At 34.1% G+C, this 23,050-nt stretch overlaps 1 protein-coding gene across 3 annotated transcripts in view; it reads right to left on the bottom strand.

Annotated features, from left to right (window-relative positions):
- Window positions 1-23,050, bottom strand: part of LOC136027778 (mediator of RNA polymerase II transcription subunit 1-like) — a 55,817-nt gene that overhangs the window by 17,001 nt on the left and 15,766 nt on the right. For all 3 annotated transcript variants that reach the window (XM_065705243.1, XM_065705246.1, XM_065705247.1), the window contains exons 4-8: window positions 18,532-18,667; window positions 15,041-15,281; window positions 7,140-7,338; window positions 5,231-5,453; window positions 4,001-4,181 (exon numbers count right to left, since the gene is read on the bottom strand). In XM_065705243.1, the coding sequence (XP_065561315.1) occupies window positions 4,001-4,181; window positions 5,231-5,453; window positions 7,140-7,338; window positions 15,041-15,281; window positions 18,532-18,667 (980 nt within the window). The remainder of the gene's footprint in view (window positions 1-4,000; window positions 4,182-5,230; window positions 5,454-7,139; window positions 7,339-15,040; window positions 15,282-18,531; window positions 18,668-23,050) is intronic.

The following is a 23,050-nucleotide window of genomic DNA, read 5'->3' as shown; positions in this document are numbered from 1 at the left end:
AACAGAGTTACGGGAAATTATTTTCTTCATCCAAAAAAAAAAAAAAAAAAAAACAGAACGAAATTTCTAAATTACAAAAACAACAACAGAAGCATAGATCTCGTAATTAAAAAAAAAGAGAACAGAATTGTCTAAATTACAAAAAGGAATGAACATGTACATAGAGGAAGAGTGTCACCCTCCACCCACCCGCCACTCCCAAAAAAAGTAATAACAGTACTGTCGAGACCTACCACCCATTCTCTGAGTGTGATTTAATTCAAATGTCTCCCTGAAAGTATTTGTATTTTAATTAGATTCAAAGCCGAAGCAAGTAAAAGGTGGAAGTTGGCCCTCTGATAATATTAAGCATAAAATTCTCTCTGGGTATTACACGCTTTTAATGCACAATGAGAAACTCTTAGGCATTGCGAACAGTTTTGGTAGTAAACTGGAACTTGACCCCCGAAAACATAGGAATTATATTAGAAAATGGAAACTGTAACCTACATTTTAACGGTTGGCTGTTGCAACTACCAAGAAAAACCAGAAAATATCATTATAATTCATCACTTTAGATTGGTTTCTTGGAGTTTATAAATCTAAGCACAGACGTGCAAAGATAGGAATCTAAAGCAAAAGAACCCTTTTTATACATGTTAACAATGTTCTTGTTAGCAATAATTTTCATGGGCTTCCTACGGGAAAACATTTTTCAGAATGGTCATTAGGACGGGAAAAACTAGTTTGGATTTCGTGAAGAAAACATTTTGAAGAGTGGAATTATAAAACAAACATGCAAACTTAAGGTCAGATATAATATTAGACTATGTAAATAAGATAAAAATAAAGTATGTAAAGTTAAATAAACAAAGTTCAGGTTCTGATAAAAAAAATAGTGAAAACAATTTTCTGGCGACTTACTTTCAAATACAATTTTCACTTTGTAAGAGCTCATTAGAAGGAAAATTAGAGCACACGTACGAATAAACAAGAAATGCAAATTGATCTAAAGGGGCTATATTGCATTTAATTATTGTATTGTTGAATTGTAAAACTATTATTGTGCTGTATTCAAAGGAGCTCTATGTACATAACTAGGATATTTTGAGTCATTGTCGTGACGTCAGTTTGATGACCAAGTACTCTCAGAAGGGGGGGGGGGTATACTTTCTACAGAATCAACTGGCTTCCATTCTCGTGAGGCATATTAAGCCTTCTCCAAATCAACAACAACATAAAAGCTTTTGGCGCTCCCGCAGTCAGGTAGTAGAGGGCAATCTTCAGGCGGCGTCGCACTACTTGCTAGTAATCGTTTACTCCGATCTCTGTACAATTACTTAGACTTAAATCCTCCGGCACCTAGTGGCGTACAGGGCAGCAATGGTTGACCTATCCTCGGCCGATCTTGAGCCAGAGAGCACAGCTCATCGAGGGAAGATCGTATAACTCTTGCCTTATCTTCAAGGGAACGACCAATGGTGCTTTGTAGTCTACCACTCTTCCGGAGGCTTCTGTTTCGGGTATTCTGATTACGCTAAGTCTAGCCTCTTTTACGAGTTTTCGGAGAATAAAAATGACTTTTTAATTTCAACCTCAATAGATAGCAAAACCAGGATATACATCCAGCAGTTCTTGAAGACAAACGAAGAGAGCGTCTTGTTCTTAAAGATAGCCCTCACGTCCGTCATGACTTAGAAAATATAACTGTTTTGCCATCTTTTGCAATCAAAGGCTTTTTTTTTTAACTTGGGGAGTCACGCTGTACCCATTAATATATTTGTGGAAGGATGTCCAGTTTCAGCGCTTGCCAATTGTAAAAGAAAATGCCTAGTTCTTATACTCAAAGGAGAAGCTGTTTTTCCTTTTATTTTTCTTTTTTTCTAATAATTAAATAACATAAATATTCACTTACAAGATTTGCAAACCAAAATTAATCACCAATCTGTCTTTACTTTTCTTTAATCCTACTTCCACTTCTCTCAATAAAAAAAAATAGAATAAACAAAATTAAATAAAGTACTTCAAAACTAAATATTCCTGTGTACTACAAAATTCATTTTTTTTACTATCTGCTTCATTTTACCTAAAACGTTGATACATTTTGAAAACGTTTAGAAAAACATTTTGATACAGCCATTAATCAGCAGGTATTCCTAGAGAAACTATCTTAGCTTTCTTACTATGTGGACTTTTGGCTATAGGATATTGTACCCCTTTTTTTCAGATTCAACGATTTGCCACGATCATTAAAAAAATAAAATAACATCTTGGATGTTGCTTGTGTGCTATCTTTACAAAATAAAAAAAATGTATTATAACAGGTGAGCACACATGCAACACAATCCTTCTTACAAAATCTTAGTAAGTTTTATATTAATAGTTTAAAAAATCAGTATCATTAGTTTTATATTAACAGTTTAATTAAACTATAGAGGAGTTTAAGTGATCAGTTTCACTGTTTCTGGTGTTATAATTCATTTTAATTTTTACACAAGCAACCTTAAACGACTATAAATGGATTCCAATTCATTAACGAGCCTTATTTCGGGACTTGATACTCATGCATTAAAATTTAACCTGCTATCTAAAAACAGATTAAGAAAATTTTTCGAGTTGTAATTAAAGGACAAGATATTTACTCCAATACCAAGTAGACTTCTCAAGTGCATTTTACTGCAGAAGAATATTTAGCAATATATGTTACTTAATAGAAAAAAAATGAAATACTTGTTCCAACACTGGTTCTATGCAAAGTTTTAGAGAAATAATAAAAATTAAACAAGTATAATGAACATTTTGAAACAATAGTAAGATGTAAAAGATGAGGCATACAAAAAGGAAGATGATCATTGAGAAAAAGTCAAGCATTTTCTATAATAATGAAACTGACTATACATTGAAGTGTCAATGACTATTACAGTTGACTGACAATTAAAGTTCACTGACTTCAACAGTCAACTGACTGTACACGAGATGTCAATTTGATAAATTTCCCGCTACAATGAATTATTTAATTAATTTTGTTTCATTAATTGAAACAAATTGCATTAATTTTTTTCAAAATAAGGTCCATTTACATTACTTTGGATTGACTTCTAATTAGCTCACAGTACTGTTACGTACCCCCAGGACAATATAATATTTTGCACAAGTAAGTAATTTTATTTTTAATAAAGCTTCATATCGAAAAACAGCTTTGTTCTCGTCGACCATGTCACATGATCGACGCACAGAACATACTAATAAACAAACCCGCTATAGTGAATCATTTAATTAATTTTGTTTCATTAATTGAAACAAATTGCATTAATTTTTTTCAAAATAAGGTCCATTTACATTACTTTGGATTGACTTCTAATTAGCTCACAGTACTGTTACGTACCCCCAGGACAATGTAATGTTTTGTACAAGTAAGTAATTTTATTTCTGATAAAGCTTCATATCGGAAAACAGCTTCGTTCTCGTCGACCATGCCACATGATCGACGCACAAAAGATACTAATAAAAAAAGTAGTACCATTAGATTCCTTATTCCAGGTTCTTTCCAAATACTCTAGTTACTTTTCTGACAATGCACAACTTTGTTACTGATGATTGACGCTGATTTTCTGATAATTCATAGCTTTGTTATTGACAATTAAGTTGCTTTTCGGACAATGCACAACTTAGTTACTGACAATTAAATTGCTTTTCGGACAATGCACAACTTTGTTATTGACAATTGAGATTGCACAACTCTGTTACTGACAATCGGCATTGCTTTTCTGTAAAAACTAGGAAAAGAATAAAATTAGTTAGTTAGTTATTCTTCTTAATTAATTTTAGCTGACAAAAGAATTGCAAAGAAAGAAAACAATCAAACAAACACAAACCTGGAAAATTATAAAATTAATTTCAGATTAATAAAATTAATTATTAATATCAATTAATTAATCATAAAAATTAAATCATTAACAAAATCAATTTATTTACAATAGAATTAAATAATAAAAATTAATAAAAGTATAATGTTTATTACCTTTTTTGCTTTTTGGTCGAATACAACTATCAATAAGTACATTGACCAGAGCCTGCTTCCGCAAAATTGTTAGGATTTGATGAACGTGCGAAGGATGAATAAATGGAACAGCTGAAATCAATACTGCCTCTAACTCACTTCCTTCATTAAGAAAATAGCAATGTTCCTGATCCGGAAGGGACTACAAAAACAAAAATTATACGATAAAAAGCTACCAAAACTTAAAAACCATACTGTAACTATCTTTGATTTTCGTCCATTGCAGCCAATAAAATTCATGCTCTTTAAAAGGGAATGGTTTCCATTCACCCGTATCTAAGAGGGGGTATAGGGTTTGAACCCCCCCCCCAAAAAAAAAAAATCTGCCTGACACGTGAAAACGTAACAGAAATGAATATAAGCAAATTCTTAACATTTTCCTACTTAACCACAGTTGAAGTAAAAAAAAGAAAAGAAAAACAACAACCTCATTAAAAAAGAAACGGCTTTTATTATTTGAGAGGTTTCTGTGCATATTTTAACGTTTTAGCAATGAATGATGCTGTCGTTTTTTTTTAAAAGGGGAAGGAGTGAGCTTTTGAGAACATCACAAGTTTAACCACCCAAATTCGAGTATTGACGAGATTGCATGGTTTGTGCACAGCTGGTTTAGTTTTGAAAAGTGGAGAGGGGGTGGGGGAATTAGTGGTAAGCAATTCGACCTTGAGAAACCCTCCCGCCCCACCCTCCCTTCCCATTGTGTTTTCAGCTATTTTCTAAGTCTTGAAATACCCTTTTACTTATTAAGCAGTTTATATATGCAGATAGGCTAATCAGTTCTATGTAATAAAAAATATATGCATTTCTAAGGATATCCTATTATCAAACCTAAACCCTAAAATAGTGATAATTACTGGCCAAATACTATCGACACTTAAAAGGTAAGATACCTCTAAAATCATTTATAAACAAGTGTTACAAACACTTGTTTACCATAAACACTTGATTACCATAAAGACATACAATTTTCAGTTTTAATCTTATAAGTCTTTTCGAAAATGTTTAAATTGTTTGAAGCAAAATAATAGTCTTTAGAGAATTTAAATATTCACAGCGATAAAACAGAGAAAGAGACAACAGAGAGAAAAAGAGAGAGAAGAAAGAAGGGGAGGGGATAAACAAACAGAAAAAAGTGAAGGGCAAAGAGATGGCGAATAAACGAGAAAAAGACAATATACAAAATAAACTTACAACGAATAATGGTGAATTAACATCTATGCCACTTTCGTCATTTTGAGAAGCTACTAATCCGAATAAAGATGACGGCGGTGACGGCAAATCAATGTCAATTCCAGTAATTTCTGTTATTTGCTTCAGAAGATTGACACATAATGGAAGAGGTTTGTCGAAATGTAAGCTAAAGCAGCAAGGCAACGACACGCTATTTGACATTCCAAGAGGAGCGAAAGCGGGCCTAGATAAGGAATCAAGTTTTGGCTTAGTGATAAGGAAGTCGGAAACTATTCTTATCATTAGAAAGCTATGGACGCCTTATTTTTTTCATCAGTTGTAGGATTGAAGCTTGACTCTCTTTTACTTTCTTTGATTAATTCTTTTTAGCAAATGGGGTCTTAAATACATAAACGAAAAAACAATTTCCAGCATCTATAAATCAAAAATAACAATGAATCTTCCTTCTTACTTTTCTACTACTGCTACTAAATACTCACTGCAGCATCAGGCCGCTTGGGGCCAACACAGCTAAGAACACTCCTCCTCCATCCCAATCTACTTGAAGCTGCCCTGTTCACACCTCCCAAGAAGTTACTATTTTCCATAAATCTTTCGTTACGACATCTTCCCACCCCATTCGGGGACAGCCTGCTTTTCGTCTGACCCAAGACGATTAGCCAACAATGGCTATTTTCAGCAATCTGCCATCGTTCACACACAGAAAGTGCCTTTGGCATCTCAACCTTTCTCTCATTATTGCCCTAGACCGGGATTGAACAATATTTGCCATCATTTTATGAACTAAATGATTCTAGGAAATAAATCTTTAAAATCTTTAAAAACTAAATCCTTAAATTTTTAAATCCCATCATTTTAAGAACTAAAATTTACCAGTTGGATTCTGAAAGATAGTATCTCAGCTCAAATTTTGCATGAGGGCAGGAAAGTTTGAAGTTTGAAAAACAAATGCTATAAACGCGTGCAGAGATTTAAAGGCCCAGAAATGTTCTTAAGATTTATTTCGGATCCAGAAATATTTATTTACAGTAAGCCCTCAATTTTGGGGAAAACGAAATGAAGTAAAACTAGATAAAAAAAGAAGGTAAGTGGACACAAATCACGCCTCAACAAAACTTTTATAGCAAGAAATCGGATGAGACCATATTGAAGAAATTTCTCTATGTAGCAATTAAGCTAGTTAAAAACACTTCTCTGCTAAGCAAACAAACATACAGCGTAATCAAATTTTTTTTCCAATAGATTCACTCTCAGAGCATATTCTGAATTTTTATGCCAAATCAAATCTTGAATTTTGAAACCAGCCGCGAGATGACTTTTTTGCATATTGGATTTTTTTTTTTCTTTTCTTATTTCACAACAGTAACTTACATCTTTCAGAGCAGAAAAGATATTTGGGCCGACTAGCTTGTATTGTCCACAATCTGGATAAGACCTTTCGATAATCCACAGGCTCTACAGCCTACAGCTTCTTGTAGAGGGTAAAAAGTATAAGGGACAGAAGAAAGCATTTATCATAGAGATTATTTAAAAAACTTTACACATACGTTTTATGAAGAGTTTTTAAGATTTTCACCAATTTTTACAGTCGGTCGTTAGATTTTGAACTTCTGAGTTCTTTATTTAACAATAAAATTCATAAACAAAAAATTACTTCAAGACAATCTCCCCCATAAGGCTCCATGGCCGGTAAAAAATGCTACCTAAGCTCTTTCTTGAAAAGGACAAATTATCAAATCTCATGCCGTTTCGAAAGCTTCGTTCATATAAATATTTCTGGATATCCATTGATCTGTCTAACTAGCCAGATTTTACTTAAGGAAGGGAGGAAAGTACATTGAATTGTAGAGATGTCACTCCGCATCTACAAAAGAAATAAAATATATAGAAGCCAAAGTTAAAATCTTACAGTTGAGACTCATTCATCTTCGTTAAAATAGGAGATATCTGAAGTTTTTGCGGTGTTTCCGACTTTTCAATGGTCACCTTTACATAATAGCCGAGTTCCTTCTGAAAAATGTTTTCCACAGACATGGGTATACTCCCTTTGGCAGTCTCATCAAACAGATCGTAGGGAGATAGAAGAAAGTAAAGTTGACACCACAAGCCTGCAAAGAAATATAATTAATAAAAAACCATAAATTAAGACAATTTTGGTTGAGAAATACATGATTAAATATTCAAGCTTACTTTGATGATATCTCATGCCAAGTGCGAAATAGACTAGGTCAAATTTAATCATTTATATATTAGAATTTCTATTAATATTTTATTTGAGATACATTAAATTATTTAATTTTAAACCAATATTTTCATGAGCAAGAAAGCGGTTTTTCTGATCAGGGTTTAACCTGAACAAAAGCGGCTTTTCTCATCAGAAATTCACCAGAGCCGATACCTTCCCGAGCAGTATCATGTGTGATTAATTTTTTTTATTATTATAAAGACGATGTATATTAGTTCAAAAGTTTTGAATCCATGCGTCTGATTGAATTTTGACCTTATCCCCTATCCAAGATGATCGCGCTCTAACAGCCTGTTTCTACTTGCACGTCCCTCTCCGTAACGGACACGAAACCAAATTTTCCCCAACCTCAAATTACATCAGAAGCAAATAATAAATAAAGCAACTAGCAAAAGGTGCCAACCTCTTACTGCAAAGATGACCAAGGCATAATAGCCAATTGTTGCTTAAAATTCGCTCCCTCGCCTAAAACCTAGCCAGGTAGCTGTCACGCATTTTAACTACATCCTGATTTTAGTCCAACTTTAATTTGAAACTGGTTCTGCCTGCTTGACTTCGAGAACAGAGCTTTCCAGTAAAAAGCAGAAACAGCTGTCGAAGCAAAGAAAGCTTGGTTGCATATCTTCAGATAGTCCTGTCCAATATAGACTATACCTCTACTTCAATTAACACTCCATGTTCTAGCTCAATTACAAACGAGAACTATCCTTTTTGGCCCATTCAAGAATTATACGGAACTTCCCAAATATAATTTCACATTCATCAATTTAGTCTGAGGTTTAATATTTTCTTTAAGACCCTGGAGGTTAAACCCTTACCACTTTCTAGCAATAAACTAAAATTGACAGATTAGAAAAAAAAAGGGCAAAACCTAAGTGCTGCTCCTGCAACATAATTTAGAAAGTCTCTAACTAGACTAAAATATCAACAGATTAAAAAGCCTGAATTTACAATTTTAAAACCTCTTCCAGCAAAATATATAAGTTTTGTAATGATCGAAGTTTTACATGTTATAGAAAAAAGGTGAAGCTAAAATAGCGACTGTGTTTTCTAGTGAAAAGACGGGAAAGGGGTTTCCTAATAAACTAAGTTATGCGTTAAAAAGCTGTTTTCAAAGTTTTGATTTAGATACGAGAATAATCTAAATATTCATTCATAGATTTATATAAAAAAATCTTCCTTTCTGTAACTCTTCTTTTTCCTAAATAAGGTTCTTCAGAAAAGATGACGGATTTAAAAATTAGAATCAGCTAACTGGAATAAAAGAGAACAAGAAATATATATGAGTTGGATCTTCGGTGAGTTAAAATGGGAAAATAGGGATTGAAATAGCGCCAATTATAGTGTGGAGTCTGGCAGCTTCATTAAAAAAATAGAAAATTTCAAAGAAAATTGGACACTTGGCATTATTAATATCCAATGCAATAGGATTAACACTGAAATGTCCCTGTAATAATAACCAGGGTCTTTTATTTTCAAGCATTGTTTAAAGTCAAAATCAAGTTTGCACAAAGTAAGCCCAAATTAGTTTGCGAAAATCTTGGCAGGCTAAGTAGGCTAGTTTAAGCTTGTAGATCAACTGAGTAAATCTTGTGATATTACAAGAGCTATGATCCTATCTTATTTGGAAAACTCTTCATTCAAAGTAGTAAAAATAAAAATAAGGTTTTTTCTCTTAATTATTACAGTATTGATTATTTTTGATCGCATTAGGTTTTGATGTAATAATATTCGTAATATACTTAAAATTAAACATCAATAATGTAATGTAACTTCTACAGTGACAATCATAAAATAGTAATAATTATGATGGGAGATATGCACTTGATGGTTTACAGCTAATTATCATTATTGACTTCGGTTTTGTTAGAAAATAACTGAAAATCTCGCCGTTCTTTAATATTATCAAATAAAAAAAAAACAAGTTTTTTTTTTACTGAAAGTAAGGAGCGGCATTAAAACATAAAACGAACAGAAATTACTTCGTATATGAAAGGGGCTGATTCCTCATCAACGCCCCACTCTTAACGCTAAAGTTTGACTCTTTCTCTCAACTCTTCTTTTTAAAACAGTAAACAATTTTAGCGTAAAGAGCAGGGCGTTGATGAGGAATCAGCTCCATTCATATACGAAGTAATTTCTGTTCGTTTTAAGTTTTAATGTCGCTCCTTACTTTCAGTTAAAAAAAAACTTTTTTTTTATTTAATTTCTGAACGTTTTTGAATCAATGCATGTTTGGATTTTGGCTCTCCGCAGAGGAATAATTAAAACGAAATTTGCATTTTTTTTTTATTTTTTTTTTTTTGGCTAAATGGCTTTCTCATAGTTTTGATCCAATGATTTTGAGAAAAAAGACCGGGAGAGGAAGCCTAATTGCCCTCCAATTTTTTGGTTACTTAAAAAGGCAACTAGAACTTTTAATTTTTTACGAATGTTTTTATTAGTAAAATATATACATAAAAGTAGTAGAATAGTTGAAATTACTAAAAATACTTTAGCGTAAAGAGCGAGGTATTAGCAGGAGGTGAGCCCCTCATATGCGTAATAATTTCTGTTCGTTTTATTTATAATGCTGCTTCTTACTTCCAGCTGAAAAAACTCATTTTTTTTCAAATAATGCTAGAAAATCCTGCGCTCCCTTCATGGAAATTTTCTTCCCCCATGCCATATTCCTCTAAGGAGAGTTCCCCCAACATATCCCCCTCTTCTAAACCCTTTCCCCCAACCAAAACTCCCCCTGAAAACGTCTGCAGACTTCCCAATAACAATTACTATACGCAAGCACTGGTCAAAGTTTGTAACTTGTAGGCCCTCCCACGGGGACTGTGGGGGAGTAAGTCGTCCCCAAAGACATAGTTATAAGGTTTTTCGACTACGCTGAATAAAATGGCTATCTCAGAATTTCGATCCTTTGACTTTGGGAAAATAATTAGCGTGAGAGGGGGCCTAGGTGCCCTACAATTTTTTTGGTCACTTGAAAAGGGCACTAGAACTTTTCATTTCCGTTACAATGAGCCCTTTCGCAACATTCTAGGACTACTTGGTCGATAAGATCACCCCTGGGAAAAAACAAAACAAAAAAACAAACAAAACAAACAAACAAAGAAACAAACACGCATCCGTGATCTGCCTTCTGGCATAACATACAAAATTCCACATTTTTGTAGATAGGAGCTTGAAACTTCTACAATTAGGTTCTCTGATACGCTGAATCTGATGGTGGGACTCTAGTTAAGATTCTATGACTTTTAGGGGGTGTTTCCCCCTATTTTCTAAAGTAAGACAAATTTTCTCAGGCTCGTAACTTCTGATGGGTAAGACTAAACTTGACGAAACTTATATATCTAAAATCAGCATTAAAATGCGATTCTTTTGATGTAACTATTGGTAACAATTCCATTTTTTAGAGTTTTAGTTACTATTGAACCGGGTCGCTCCTTACTACAGTTCGTTACCACGAACTGTTTGAAACCTGCTGTTATTTTGTTAAGAAATTTTTAGCAAAATTACAACTTTTTTCGACAAGATCGCTATCAAAAGCTTTATCGCAATTCCTCACAGTTCAGGATACTTTTGGGTGTTTCTTCCTGCAGCCAAATTTAAATTAACGATGCTGTCTTTAAATCTGGATCTTTACTTTTCAAAAACTCTAAAACTGATTCAAAATTTAGTAGAATCTTTTAAAACATAGACCTTTGGACAACCATCATGCTTCATTATGCAAGGGCGATCTTCATTATTTTCGTCGCAAGGCTGTGCAGAACGCGTATTCAACGCATTGCTTCTTATTTTAGTGCCTACATTAGTCACAATTTGAAATGAATGATGCAATTTATTACACAAATTTTTCGTTGCTTTGTGTTGTAGGTGAGTGATACAGGGAGTTACGGTTACGGTTTTTACGCGTAAGACTGCTTGAGCTTTGAAAAATATTAGCCGCCTACATTGATAGGTGAAATCAAGCCAACACTTTAGTTATTCACTATCTAAGCCAGATGAATTTTTCTGAACGAATTGTAACCTCCTATTTGTTTTTGGTCACGCCAACGTAGACCATCGTCAAATCTCCTGTGGACTCTTGAGGGTCTACCTGGATCCCTTCTGGGAATCACTGGTTTTAGACTATGAAACGATGCAAGCACACACTAGTCGTGTTACAAAATCACAAAAACAATATCTGGTGCTCCTGTTTTATTTTAAACATGAACACTAAACATAAACCAATAAAAAGTTGGTTTTCACTAAACAGTGAAAACCAACAAAAAGAATACCTTAGTTTTTCTCAACTTAAAGCAAACAAAGAAGATAAGCTTAAAACAAACAGAAACTATCCTGTACGTAAGGGGTGCCGCCGTCCTCTGAACTCCTCACTCTTTACGCAAAAGCCTAACTTTTCATTTTCAATGTTTCAAGAATGAATGCTCAGACACAACAACAATATTATATAAACATTTTCATTACATTGCTTCAAGAATGAAAACAGTACTTATTCGCATTTGCTTTGAACAAAATGTTCAAATGTTTTGAAAGTCGGTAAATAAAAAGTTCAAACGTTTTACCAAAAGTCAGTAAAACCTATAAGTCGGTTAAAAGACTATCAGTTACTAACTGACTAGATTTGTTGCCCTCTAAATTGCTTTCAGCAAACCGCTAATCAGGCTTTAGCACAAGGTGTGGGAGTCAAGGGAACAACAGATCCCAAATATGATACGATATTTATTAACATTAAAAGCCTTCGAGGGCTATGGTTAATATGGTATGGAGTGCACACCCTTGAATCTAAATTAGATAACAAATAAATTACAGGAAATGACCCCTATGTATCATACCTGTACCCATAAACCTATCCAAATCCTTAATCCCCGTAAAACTTCTATTGTTCAATATTATATCCACCCATTCCACCCTTGTACTCCAGCCCAGAAAAATTCCCGCCCTCTGACCATTTAATTCCTTACAAAACCCAAACATGAATTAGGCCATCCTCCTCATCTCCACATATTGGGCAAAAGTAAGGACCAATCTCCCTTAATATTACATCCACCCATTCCACCTTTGTATTCAAGCCCAGAAAAATTTCCTCCCTCTGACCATTTAATTCCTTACAAAACCCAAAAATGAATTAAGCCATCCTCCTCATCTCCACAGATTGGGCAAAAGTATGGACCTATCTCTAACTTCACCCTTCACAGGTACTTTTTCTAATAACCAAGTGGTAAAAAAATATGGTATAATTTCTGTTTGTTGTAAAATTTACCGTCAAACTCTTATCTGAAAAAAGCTAGTGTTTCTTCATTTGATCAGAAAAGGAAATTTCGTTGAAAAAAAGGATAACAGTTTCCTCGAAAAAGGATAATGGAAAAAAGGCATGATTAATTTCTTTCAGCAACAATTTTTGGTATCTTTACCTTACGACTTTGGTCAATTGGCCATACATTATTCATACGCGCATTGTAAATTGATAAATATTTTGGTTATATCATTTACCTAACAAAAAACAAGCATTGGATACAGTTTGGTTACGGTGAAAAAAAAATGCATTTACTGCTATAAACCCTAGCAATATAAAATGAAAGCGGAAAAACTAAAGAGAGAGGTTGGGCATAATTTGAGGTTCGACAAAAACAGGCCTTGGATACAATTTGGTTACGGTAAAAAAAAAAAAAACATTACTGCTATAAACCCTGGCAATTTAAAATGAAAGCGGAAAAACTAAAGAGAGAGGTTCGACAAAAAACAGGCATTGGATACAGCTTGGTTACGGTAAAAAAATGCTATTACTGCTATAAACCCTAGCAATTTAAATGAAAGCGGGAAAACTAAAGAGAGGTTCAGCATAATTTGAGGTTCGACAAAAACAGGCATTGGATACAGTTTGGTTACGGTAAAAAAAAATGCTATTACTGCTATAAACCCCAGCAATTTAAAATGAAGCGGAAAAACAAAAGAGAGGTTCAGCATAATTTGAGGTTCAACAAAAACAGGCATTGGATACAGTTTGGTTACGGTAAAAAAAATGCTATTACTGCTATAAACCCTAGCAATTTAAATCAAAGCGGAAAAACTAAAGAGAGGTTCAGCATAATTTACGGTTCGACAAAAACAGGCATTGGATACAGTTTGGTTACAGTAAAAAAAAAATGCTATTACTGCTATAAACCCCAGCAATTTAAAATGAAGCGGAAAAACAAAAGAGAGGTTCAGCATAATTTGAGGTTCAACAAAAACAGGCATTGGATACAGTTTGGTTACGGTAAAAAAAATGCTATTACTGCTATAAACCCTAGCAATTTAAATCAAAGCGGAAAAACTAAAGAGAGGTTCAGCATAATTTACGGTTCGACAAAGACAGGCATTGGATACAGTTTGGTTACGGTAAAAAAAAATGCTATTACTGCTATAAACCCCAGCAATTTAAAATGAAGCGGAAAAACAAAAGAGAGGTTCAGCATAATTTGAGGTTCAACAAAAACAGGCATTGGATACAGTTTGGTTACGGTAAAAAAAATGCTATTACTGCTATAAACCCTAGCAATTTAAATCAAAGCGGAAAAACTAAAGAGAGGTTCAGCATAATTTGCGGTTCGACAAAAACAGGCATTGGATACAGTTTGGTTACGGTAAAAAAAAAATGCTATTACTGCTATAAACCCCAGCAATTTAAAATGAAGCGGGAAAACTAAAGAGAGGTTCAGCATAATTTGAGGTTCGACAAAAACAGGCATTGGATACAGTTTGGTTACGGTAAAAAAAAATTTTTTATTACTGCTACAAACCCTAGCAATTTAAAATTAAAGCGGAAAAACTAAAGAGAGAGGTTCGACATTATCATTGTTATCCAATATCTACTACTACTAGTAACAACTCACTGCAGCACCAAGCCGCCTGAGGCCAATACAGCTACGCACGCTGCCCCTCCATCCCAATCTATTCAAATCCTCCCTCTTTACACTCTCTTAAGAAGTTTCCATTTCCTTTAAATCTTTCCTTACGACCCCATTCAGGGAAGGCCTGCTTTTTGTCTGGCCCTAGACGGTTGGCTGACAACGATGATCTTTAGCAATTTGTCTTCCTTCATCTACAGAACGTGTTCTAGCCTTTTCAACCTTTTTCTCAATGTAACCCTAGAAAGCAGGATTGAACCCACTATTTCTGTGAGTGAGAAAAAAAGATATAATGTTTTTTGGAAGAAGCAGAAACTTCCCATATCCTGAGATTCAAGTATAATGAACAAAAAGATTAGACCAATCAATGCGAATTATTTAGTTTAATCGGCTGGGTTGCTATTGTAGATTTTCAAAGAAATTTCAAAAAGAGTCTTTTACATTACCACGCCTAAGCTTCAAAAGCATCATTTTTACTTGTTTGTCAATTAAGAAAATATCAAACATACTCATTGGTTTAAGCAAGAAAATATACAATAGTATTAATTCCCCTTTTTTTAAATGTATGCCTTATTTTTAATGACTGCCAACCTGACTTTAGTGAAAAAACACACACAAAAAAAAATAACACGCCAGAAGGAGGAAATAGGACAAAATAAAGAAGATACTCGTAAAACAAACCTCCACGTCGTTTCTGAACAAGTCCTACTGGCGAGTAAAATATTGAAGTCGCATCATTTTGAGGAGCGCTGGCTGCAAAAATGGAGTACAAATCACTTTCCAATGCATTTATAGCCATAAATATATTCGACTTTTCCTGAGAATCTGTGCTTAGCTTGTAGATATGAGCCAAACCCTCTAAATGCTTATTCAAACTTGAAAAGTTCCCGCGACTTAAACACTCAACCATCTCTGGACAACTCTATAATAAGAAATTCGTTCAATATTAATTACTAATAGTGCAACGAGTCTTGCTCTAAAAAGGACAAACACAGATGAACATATAATCATTTATAATCAGTACATACTCCTGATCTTTAAAATAAAGACCAAAACGTTTAATTTGGTAAGAGGGATGCTTTAAATAGATCAGGTTGGAGGAGGAGCGTGCGTGGCTGTGTTGGCCTCAGGCGGCTTGGTGCTGCAGTGAGTTATTAGTAGTAGTAGTAGTAGTATTATTAGTATGTATTTTGGAATATTAATTGAAGAATTTTGAAGAACGCTGTTTACTCAGTTTTCGGGTATTTAATTCTTTTCGTTACATTATTTTTCACATCAAATAATGTATTAAGATACAATGTATAATAATTAGATACAATGTATAATGTATTAAGATATGTATTAAGATTAAGCAAAATTCTAAATTCAATAATACAGTTGAGACATTTCAATCACTCATGGTTGCCACATATCATCTGCTCTTTCTTAAACTGCTAAAACGAGTCACAAAAAAAGTAATTATAAATGACCCCACATGACAAATCAACTTGACTATAAATTATAATTCAACAGAATAAATCATATTAGATTCTCTAATAAAAATTTCATATGCAAATGAGCAGTGTCATTTAAAAAAAGTGACACATAAAAATTTCTCAAAAGAAGAAAGTATATAAAATCACTATACGATAAGATGGATGAAGGGGTAGTGGCGACAACCATATACAGGGGGGTTAGGGAGTTTGACTCCCTCCCGAAATGTTTGTCGGGCTCAAGGTAAATAGGATATAAACAAATTTTTGATGAAAGTTTTTTGTAAACACCGCCCCCCCCCCCACAAAAAAAATAGTCTTTTAGCAAACCCACTTCCCCCAGAAAATATCCTGGATGCGACCCTGCTAATACTACTAATTTTAGTCATTGTACACCCACCAGCCGTCTTGCACAGTGTCTAACGATAAGGCATGGTACTTTGTAGAATACGCTATCGAGATCGGCTAGACTGAGGTCAGTAATGCCTGCCAAAATCATGACCGGGAGTAAATCCTCTTAACATATGAACCGACAACCATGGCACAAGAAAAGATCTTTTGAGGAACAATCCAAGGTGAGAAAAAGAAGTCCTTTCGCCAGTACCAGCTCTGAGGATCAAATTCCACTTTCCCCTGATGGCTAGCGAGTGGTGGACGGCTCCTTCTCTTTCTAGGGGCGGGTAGTACCTTCCCAAACCGGTCTGAAGCTGGCAGGTGAGGTACTCAGGATGAGAGAAAACAATAAAGGACGACAAGACGCTACCAAGGAAAGCTATTCTACAAAACAGAAAAAAATAGACAGGCAAACCCTATCTGAAAATACCACGCCAGAGGGGTATCATTAGCCCATCATCTATTGGTAGCATACTATTTTATTTTTTTGATGTGGTGGCAATGGACCATTTTGATGAGCTTAGACTTGATTTGTGAGTCTACCCATAACAATAAAAAATAATGATAACACGGGCTACCTTTATCGAGTACGTGCATCTTTGTTAAAGGTAGATGAGTCTAAGTGAGTTTTGCTAAGTGAAAATTTTCTAACAGAGGGTTTACATTGGAAATCCTCTTCAGAACAAAGTTCCCGCAAGTTCAAGGGTTTTTATTTAGTCTATGTATAAATAAAAATAAAAAATAGTTCACATTTAAAATATAGATTTTTGTTCATTTCGCAAACAATATTTTCAACAAATAAAGACATACTTCCAAAATCCCTTCTGCTTTTATTTTTTCATCCTTCTTAATTCGCAAACACAAAATAAGCAATTTTGGACATATTCTTCACGAAAAAATCTCCCTTTAAAGTTAAAAAAACTGAAAATTTGTTTTTGTTTCAAGGCTTGGAATTTTACAAAAGCTTTATTTTACAAAAGTCAAAAAAGGTCACTTCGTTCCCCTTTGTAGATTCCACATATTTATCCTTTTACCCGCCATTCGAAACATTTGAGATGACATGTCAGAGATGCCATTCGAAATCTAAAAGTTAGCCCCAGTCACAGCTTGAATGTGACTGTGAATGACAAGTCACAACTTGCATAGTCAAACCACAATAAACAAATTTTGACTAGATATATTTTTTTCAACATTTTTTTCTTTTTTGAATATATACTAATCTAATCTTTATATTAATATACTTATGAAGATAAAACTTTTTTGAACATTTTTTTTTTTGAGTACCTTGGGAATAGGGCCGAAAATTCCTGATACGTTAGAAACTTACAGCTGTAAGTCCTTGGGCAAGGAGGAGCCTAATGTACAAAAACATTGTTTATTACAATGTTTCACCCTCCCCCCAAAAACTGCTTTCCCGATTGGCTCAAAACTTAAATTCTTACATCTTCATACCAAGGGGATCCTAAAATAGACGAAAACCAGAAAAACAAATATTAGCTCAACCAACATGCGACCCATCAAAGGGTCAGAAAAATTTTCCCCCAGCCACGTTGCATGGAAGGGTTGGTCATGTTTCACCTGAAAATTGAAAGGTTCTTGTGCCCTTTTTAAGGGCCAAAAGTGATGAGGACAGCCAGCCACCCGACCGTTCCCTTTCCAGCTCCAACCCCAACCCCCGTAATCACAATGATATCTGGGCAAATTTTTTAAAACGTTTTCAAGCGAACATATTGCCCCGATTTCGGCGTATCTTCTTCACCCAAGCTTCTCCCCCCCCCCCCCCAAGTTCAATGATAATTTACTGTAACGTTCGAATACTCAGATCTTTTGATTATATTTCAGACAAAACCAAAATCTTTCTTTCAAATTTCAAATTTGTCCCACAGTTTCAGAGATGGGATTTTAGATTTCAAAGCTAAAATCCATTGCCTACTGAAGGGGTGTGTGGCCCGTGTACAAACCAATTATCTTTTCTCTAAGCCGAATAAGCACTATAGTGTTTGTTTCGATGTTAATTTTGAACATTACTTTGTCATACATTGTTTTGGACTACCCTTATTTTTATCTGTGTTTTAATTAAAATCTTAAGATTTGGTCCCTTTAAAACAAGTAATGTTTATTATTTATTTTGCTTTATAGAAACGTTAAAATACAATATTCAATTATTTAAAATATTGAAATAGCTAAATATTTTAAATACTTATTATACTATTTTATCAACATTAGTTATATCTAAGTATGTTAATGTTTAAACATTTACTAATATTTTAAATATGGTTAAAATATTTAAATCCTTGAATACAATACCTGTTGTTCTTTATACCCTTCGTGCTGTATTTTTACATCTTTGACAACTCCAGTAGCGTCGAGAATAACTTCTAAGTAAAACATGTCCGAGGATATAAACCATTCCATTCCTGAAGGTCCCTTGGTCAAATTCAACCTGAAATTAGACATTTCAAATCAAATTAGAAGCTTTAAAGTTTTACTGCTTCGGCTCTGATCTTGTCTAACTAAATTCACATTTGTGAAAAGACAAACATGTGTACAGTAGTAGTAGTAGTAGTATTAATTTATTAACCAAAGGAAATAACACAGACAAAATCAATCGGTAGCACACCAAAAGCGTTGCTTGCGAGGGTGTGTTACTAACAAAAAAGAACAAAAATAGAAGAAAAAAAAGAAAAAAAACAATGAGTTAATCTAAAATGAGCAGAAAGGTGAAAACGTGTACCGAGAAAAAAATTACATAAATAATTCATACACAATCAAACAACATAATATCATGATCCCGAAGCAAAAAAACAAAACAAAAACAAAAAAACAATAAACAATTAATTTCAATACTAAATCAATCAATCTCAATCTATTTCAAAGGTATACCTACCAAGAAACCCCACACGCAGCACAGCTTTAAATTGATTAATGGGCAATTCTTTAATGCTTGGAACAAGCATATTCCATAGCTTAGCCCCTCTATAGATAATTGAAAAAGCAGTCCTACTTGAAACTAGGCGAGGAACCTCAATATCTCCACTTGTTCGAGTTCTGTGATCATGAATATTAGACCTATCCCGAAAAATTCCTGTAAAACATTCTATAGCGTAAACAAGTATAGCGCAATTTTAGGGTAATATACATAAAAACGAGGAGATTATGATCATAATTCAATTTTGAAAGCAAAAACTTACCAGGCTCATAAGTTTTATGATAATGTCTTTTTAAGATGGCTGACGTATCCAAAACGTAACACGTATCCTTTATTATAATAATTGCAATAAATGTTATACTTTCTCGAAATACACTTTTTAGGCTTTGGAGGCCAGTTGATCAGCCAAAAGACGATAAAACTATATCTGTTGAAACCAGGAAAACAGAATAAAATCAATATTATCTACAAGATTTTATACGAAATTTATAAAACGATAAAGATTACGCGAAAACTATTAGACACCTCTAGAATCGTTAGAAAAGGATCTAAAATGCGAGATTTAGGAAAATCTAAGAGATTGAAACCATATGATTGTGCAATTTGATGCTCAAAATATTGCAGCATATGATAATGATCGATTGCTTTCTGATTTTTTTTTTTTTTTTGTCTCATAGGATTTGGGGAAAATTGACAAAGACAAAAGGTAGATACAGTGTAGTAGAGTGATATGAAATTCCTGAGTAATATCATCGAGATGTACCATAAAACTTTCCCTTTCAAGAATAATCTAACAACTAAATAATAAAAAAGTCTCTGCTATGGAATTGGCGATTATGGTTTAAATAAGTCGTAAATGTAGCCAGTTTGTATTATACAATGGATATTTCTTCAAATTACAGATACAGTTATTACAAATTACTGCAGCGTGATTCGATCCCTGGGTCTCGTATTACCAAGCTAAGGTCAAATCCACTGCGCCACCACAGGACGCCCTATAGTGTTTAAATACACATACATATTTTAAAATACATTGGAAAATTGTAGCCTATATACACTGAAAAAGAAAAATATTGTCATTTCAAATTGCTGAAAATAAAGTTCCTACTAGCAATTGTCCCACAGAAAAAAGTCACTGATCTTCTAACCCCATAATTCTTTCTTCTTCATTGTGGATTTTCATTATTTCAGGCAATTTGCCAATGCCCTTTGCTTTAGCTGCCCTTATTGGTCTAGCATCACATAATGGTCCAGGCTGTAAATTTGTTAACTGTTCAGGTGTTGGGACAAAAGCTCCCTTTTCTTCCAGCAAATTATCATTCATAACAATTGTAAATCTTCGTTTTTTGGGTCTTGTCTCATTTGATGGACCAGGTTGTTGATTTTCACCCATTGTGAATTTAATACCAATTCCCATTGCTTTAGCTGCCCTTATTGGTCTTGTATTACATGATGGTCCAGATTGTAGATTTGTTAATTGTTCAGGTGGTAGGACAAAAAATTTTTTTTCTTCAAACGAGAGAGAGAGAGAGAGAGAGAAAGAGACTTTTATTTCAAAACGACTTTCACAGCGCATGGCGCCGAATTAGCGCTTTACGTCAGGTATTACAGTCTGATAAAACTTGTCGAATAAAAAAAAAAGGAAAAACACTGACACGGACATACAGTGTCAGACAGACGCTTGTCAAATTAAAAAAACTGATCAACAACTAAAAAACTGAGTTAATACAATAAATTCACTGATTAATAATGTTTACAAATGCAGGAATGAAACTCTTCCTGTATCTCTCATGGATTGGTGGGAGAGGTTGAAGGGTGGGGACTTTCCGGGAGTTGGCTCTGTGAGCTCGGGATCTTAAAGGTTGAAAAGGCGGGGGAAATAAATCTTGGAAACAGGGGTTAGTCATTTAGTAACGTGGACTTCCCACTTCAGATCGCTCAAGATAGTGATGCCTAGGAGTTTGCACTGCTGAACGGACATCTCCGGAGGGATTGATTGCTTGAACGAAGGTGTACCCTTTAAGAAACTTACATATGTGATACTTGACTTTATGGCATTCACAGTCATGTCGTCCTGTGCAGCGTCACTGGAAATATCTTCCATGATTTCCATGGCTGAGCTCTTGAAATTTTTCCAGTAAGAACAGGTTGTCGACAAATTTCCAGCGGCCAGGGTGTTCAGTAGCAAGCCCATTTATCATAATCAGGAACAGGACCGGGCTAAGGAGGGTACCCTGCGGCACACCACAGTAAAATGGAGGGAGATCTGAATAGACATTTTTATACTTTACACACATTGAGTTCTACTGGAAAGGAAAGACGCTATTATTCTAAAAAAAATTGGGTTAACATGAAATTCTTTTAGGAGTTTTTTAGCTAAAACATTGCAGCTAATCAGATCAAAAGCTTTTTGTAGGTCTATTAGAAGTACATTTAGCCAAATATCAGGGTTATCCAAATTTTTATATATTGTATCCAGTAAGCTTACAAGATAATGAGTAGTAGAAAGGCCACGTTGATTATCAAATTGCTTTGGGCCAATAAGTTCTTCAATTTTTGATTTGAGCCGATCAGTCAGAAAGCTTTCATATAAATTTGAAAAAAGTGAGGTGAGCGTAATTGGTCAAAACCATTTGAAACCCTCCTCATCGCCCTTCTTCTGAATCGGCGTCACGAATCCCTGCTTCCTGGTGTCAAGGTAGCATCGACTTTCAATGATCGTGTAGAAAATATCTGCCAGCGGTAAGGACAGCTTGTAAGCTATCCTTTTTGGACAGCTTAACTAATTTGCTCGCCAGAAAGTTTTTTAACTAGATCATACTATTTCTGGAGGCTATAATTAAAAACATCCTTCATAGTATTTTTATTGTACATGGCAGCTGCATTTCGAATTTATTTTTTTATCATTTTACGCATATTATTGGCTTCATCTTTTTTACGATTACGAAGTAAACGAATTTTTTCTTTTATCTTGGCTTTCAGTAGGGTTCATCGTTTGAACACTTTTTAGTTTTTTTTCGGGAAAACATTTTCCATAATTTTCAGATAGCTTCCTATGAAAGATTTGGCTTCCTCTTTTTTACGATTACGAAGTAAACGAATTTTTTCTTTTGTCTTGGCTTTCAGTAGGGTTCATCATTTGAACACTTTTTAGTTTTCTTTTCGGGAAAACATTTTCCATAATTATCAGATAGCTTCCTATAAAGATTTGAACTCCAGAACTGACATTAGGAGTAGCTAGGAGCTCAGACCAAGGCTCTTCAGAAATCTAGGAACCGAAGCTGAGAATACCTTCGTCGGTTAGTGGGAAAACTAACTGACGAATTATTATTTATAACCATTGTATATTTTCATTTTTTGTGTCTACACCTAGATAAGTTCTTCATGTTGAAACGTCATTTCATACTAAATTTTTTTCGAAGATATTTTATTATTGAAGCAAGTTCAATTTCTAACACCGATTGTCAACTAAGCTTCAAACTTTTGGTTTTGCTTTTTAAGAATTTTGAATTGTTGTAATCCCTTGTCAAAATACATACAAATATTTTTGCAATTGCCAGTTATTGCTATTTAATCAATTTAATGTAAACTTTTCCATGAATGAAAATTTTCAATTTTTCCACACAATTGCGACAAGCATGACAACGTCATTGCGGTACTGACGGATATGAAAATGACATTACTCATATAAGCAATTTTTTCTCCAAAATTAAGACTTTTAACGAATTTTCTCAAACTTCTGATCTATCTAGATCGTCTTTCTAGGCCAGAATATCTCGAAATGCCAATTTTCCCAAAAATATATGTAGCCATTTTCGAGAAAACATAAATACATTAATAAGCAATTATTACTCACTTATAAAGATAGTATATATATATATATATATATATATATAT

The sequence above is a fragment of the Artemia franciscana genome, chromosome 1 (genome assembly GCF_032884065.1).
Source record: "Artemia franciscana chromosome 1, ASM3288406v1, whole genome shotgun sequence".
Taxonomy (NCBI): Eukaryota; Metazoa; Arthropoda; class Branchiopoda; order Anostraca; family Artemiidae; genus Artemia; species Artemia franciscana.
Note: the sequence above shows the minus strand (reverse complement) of the source record. Positions and strands in the feature narration are given on the sequence as shown.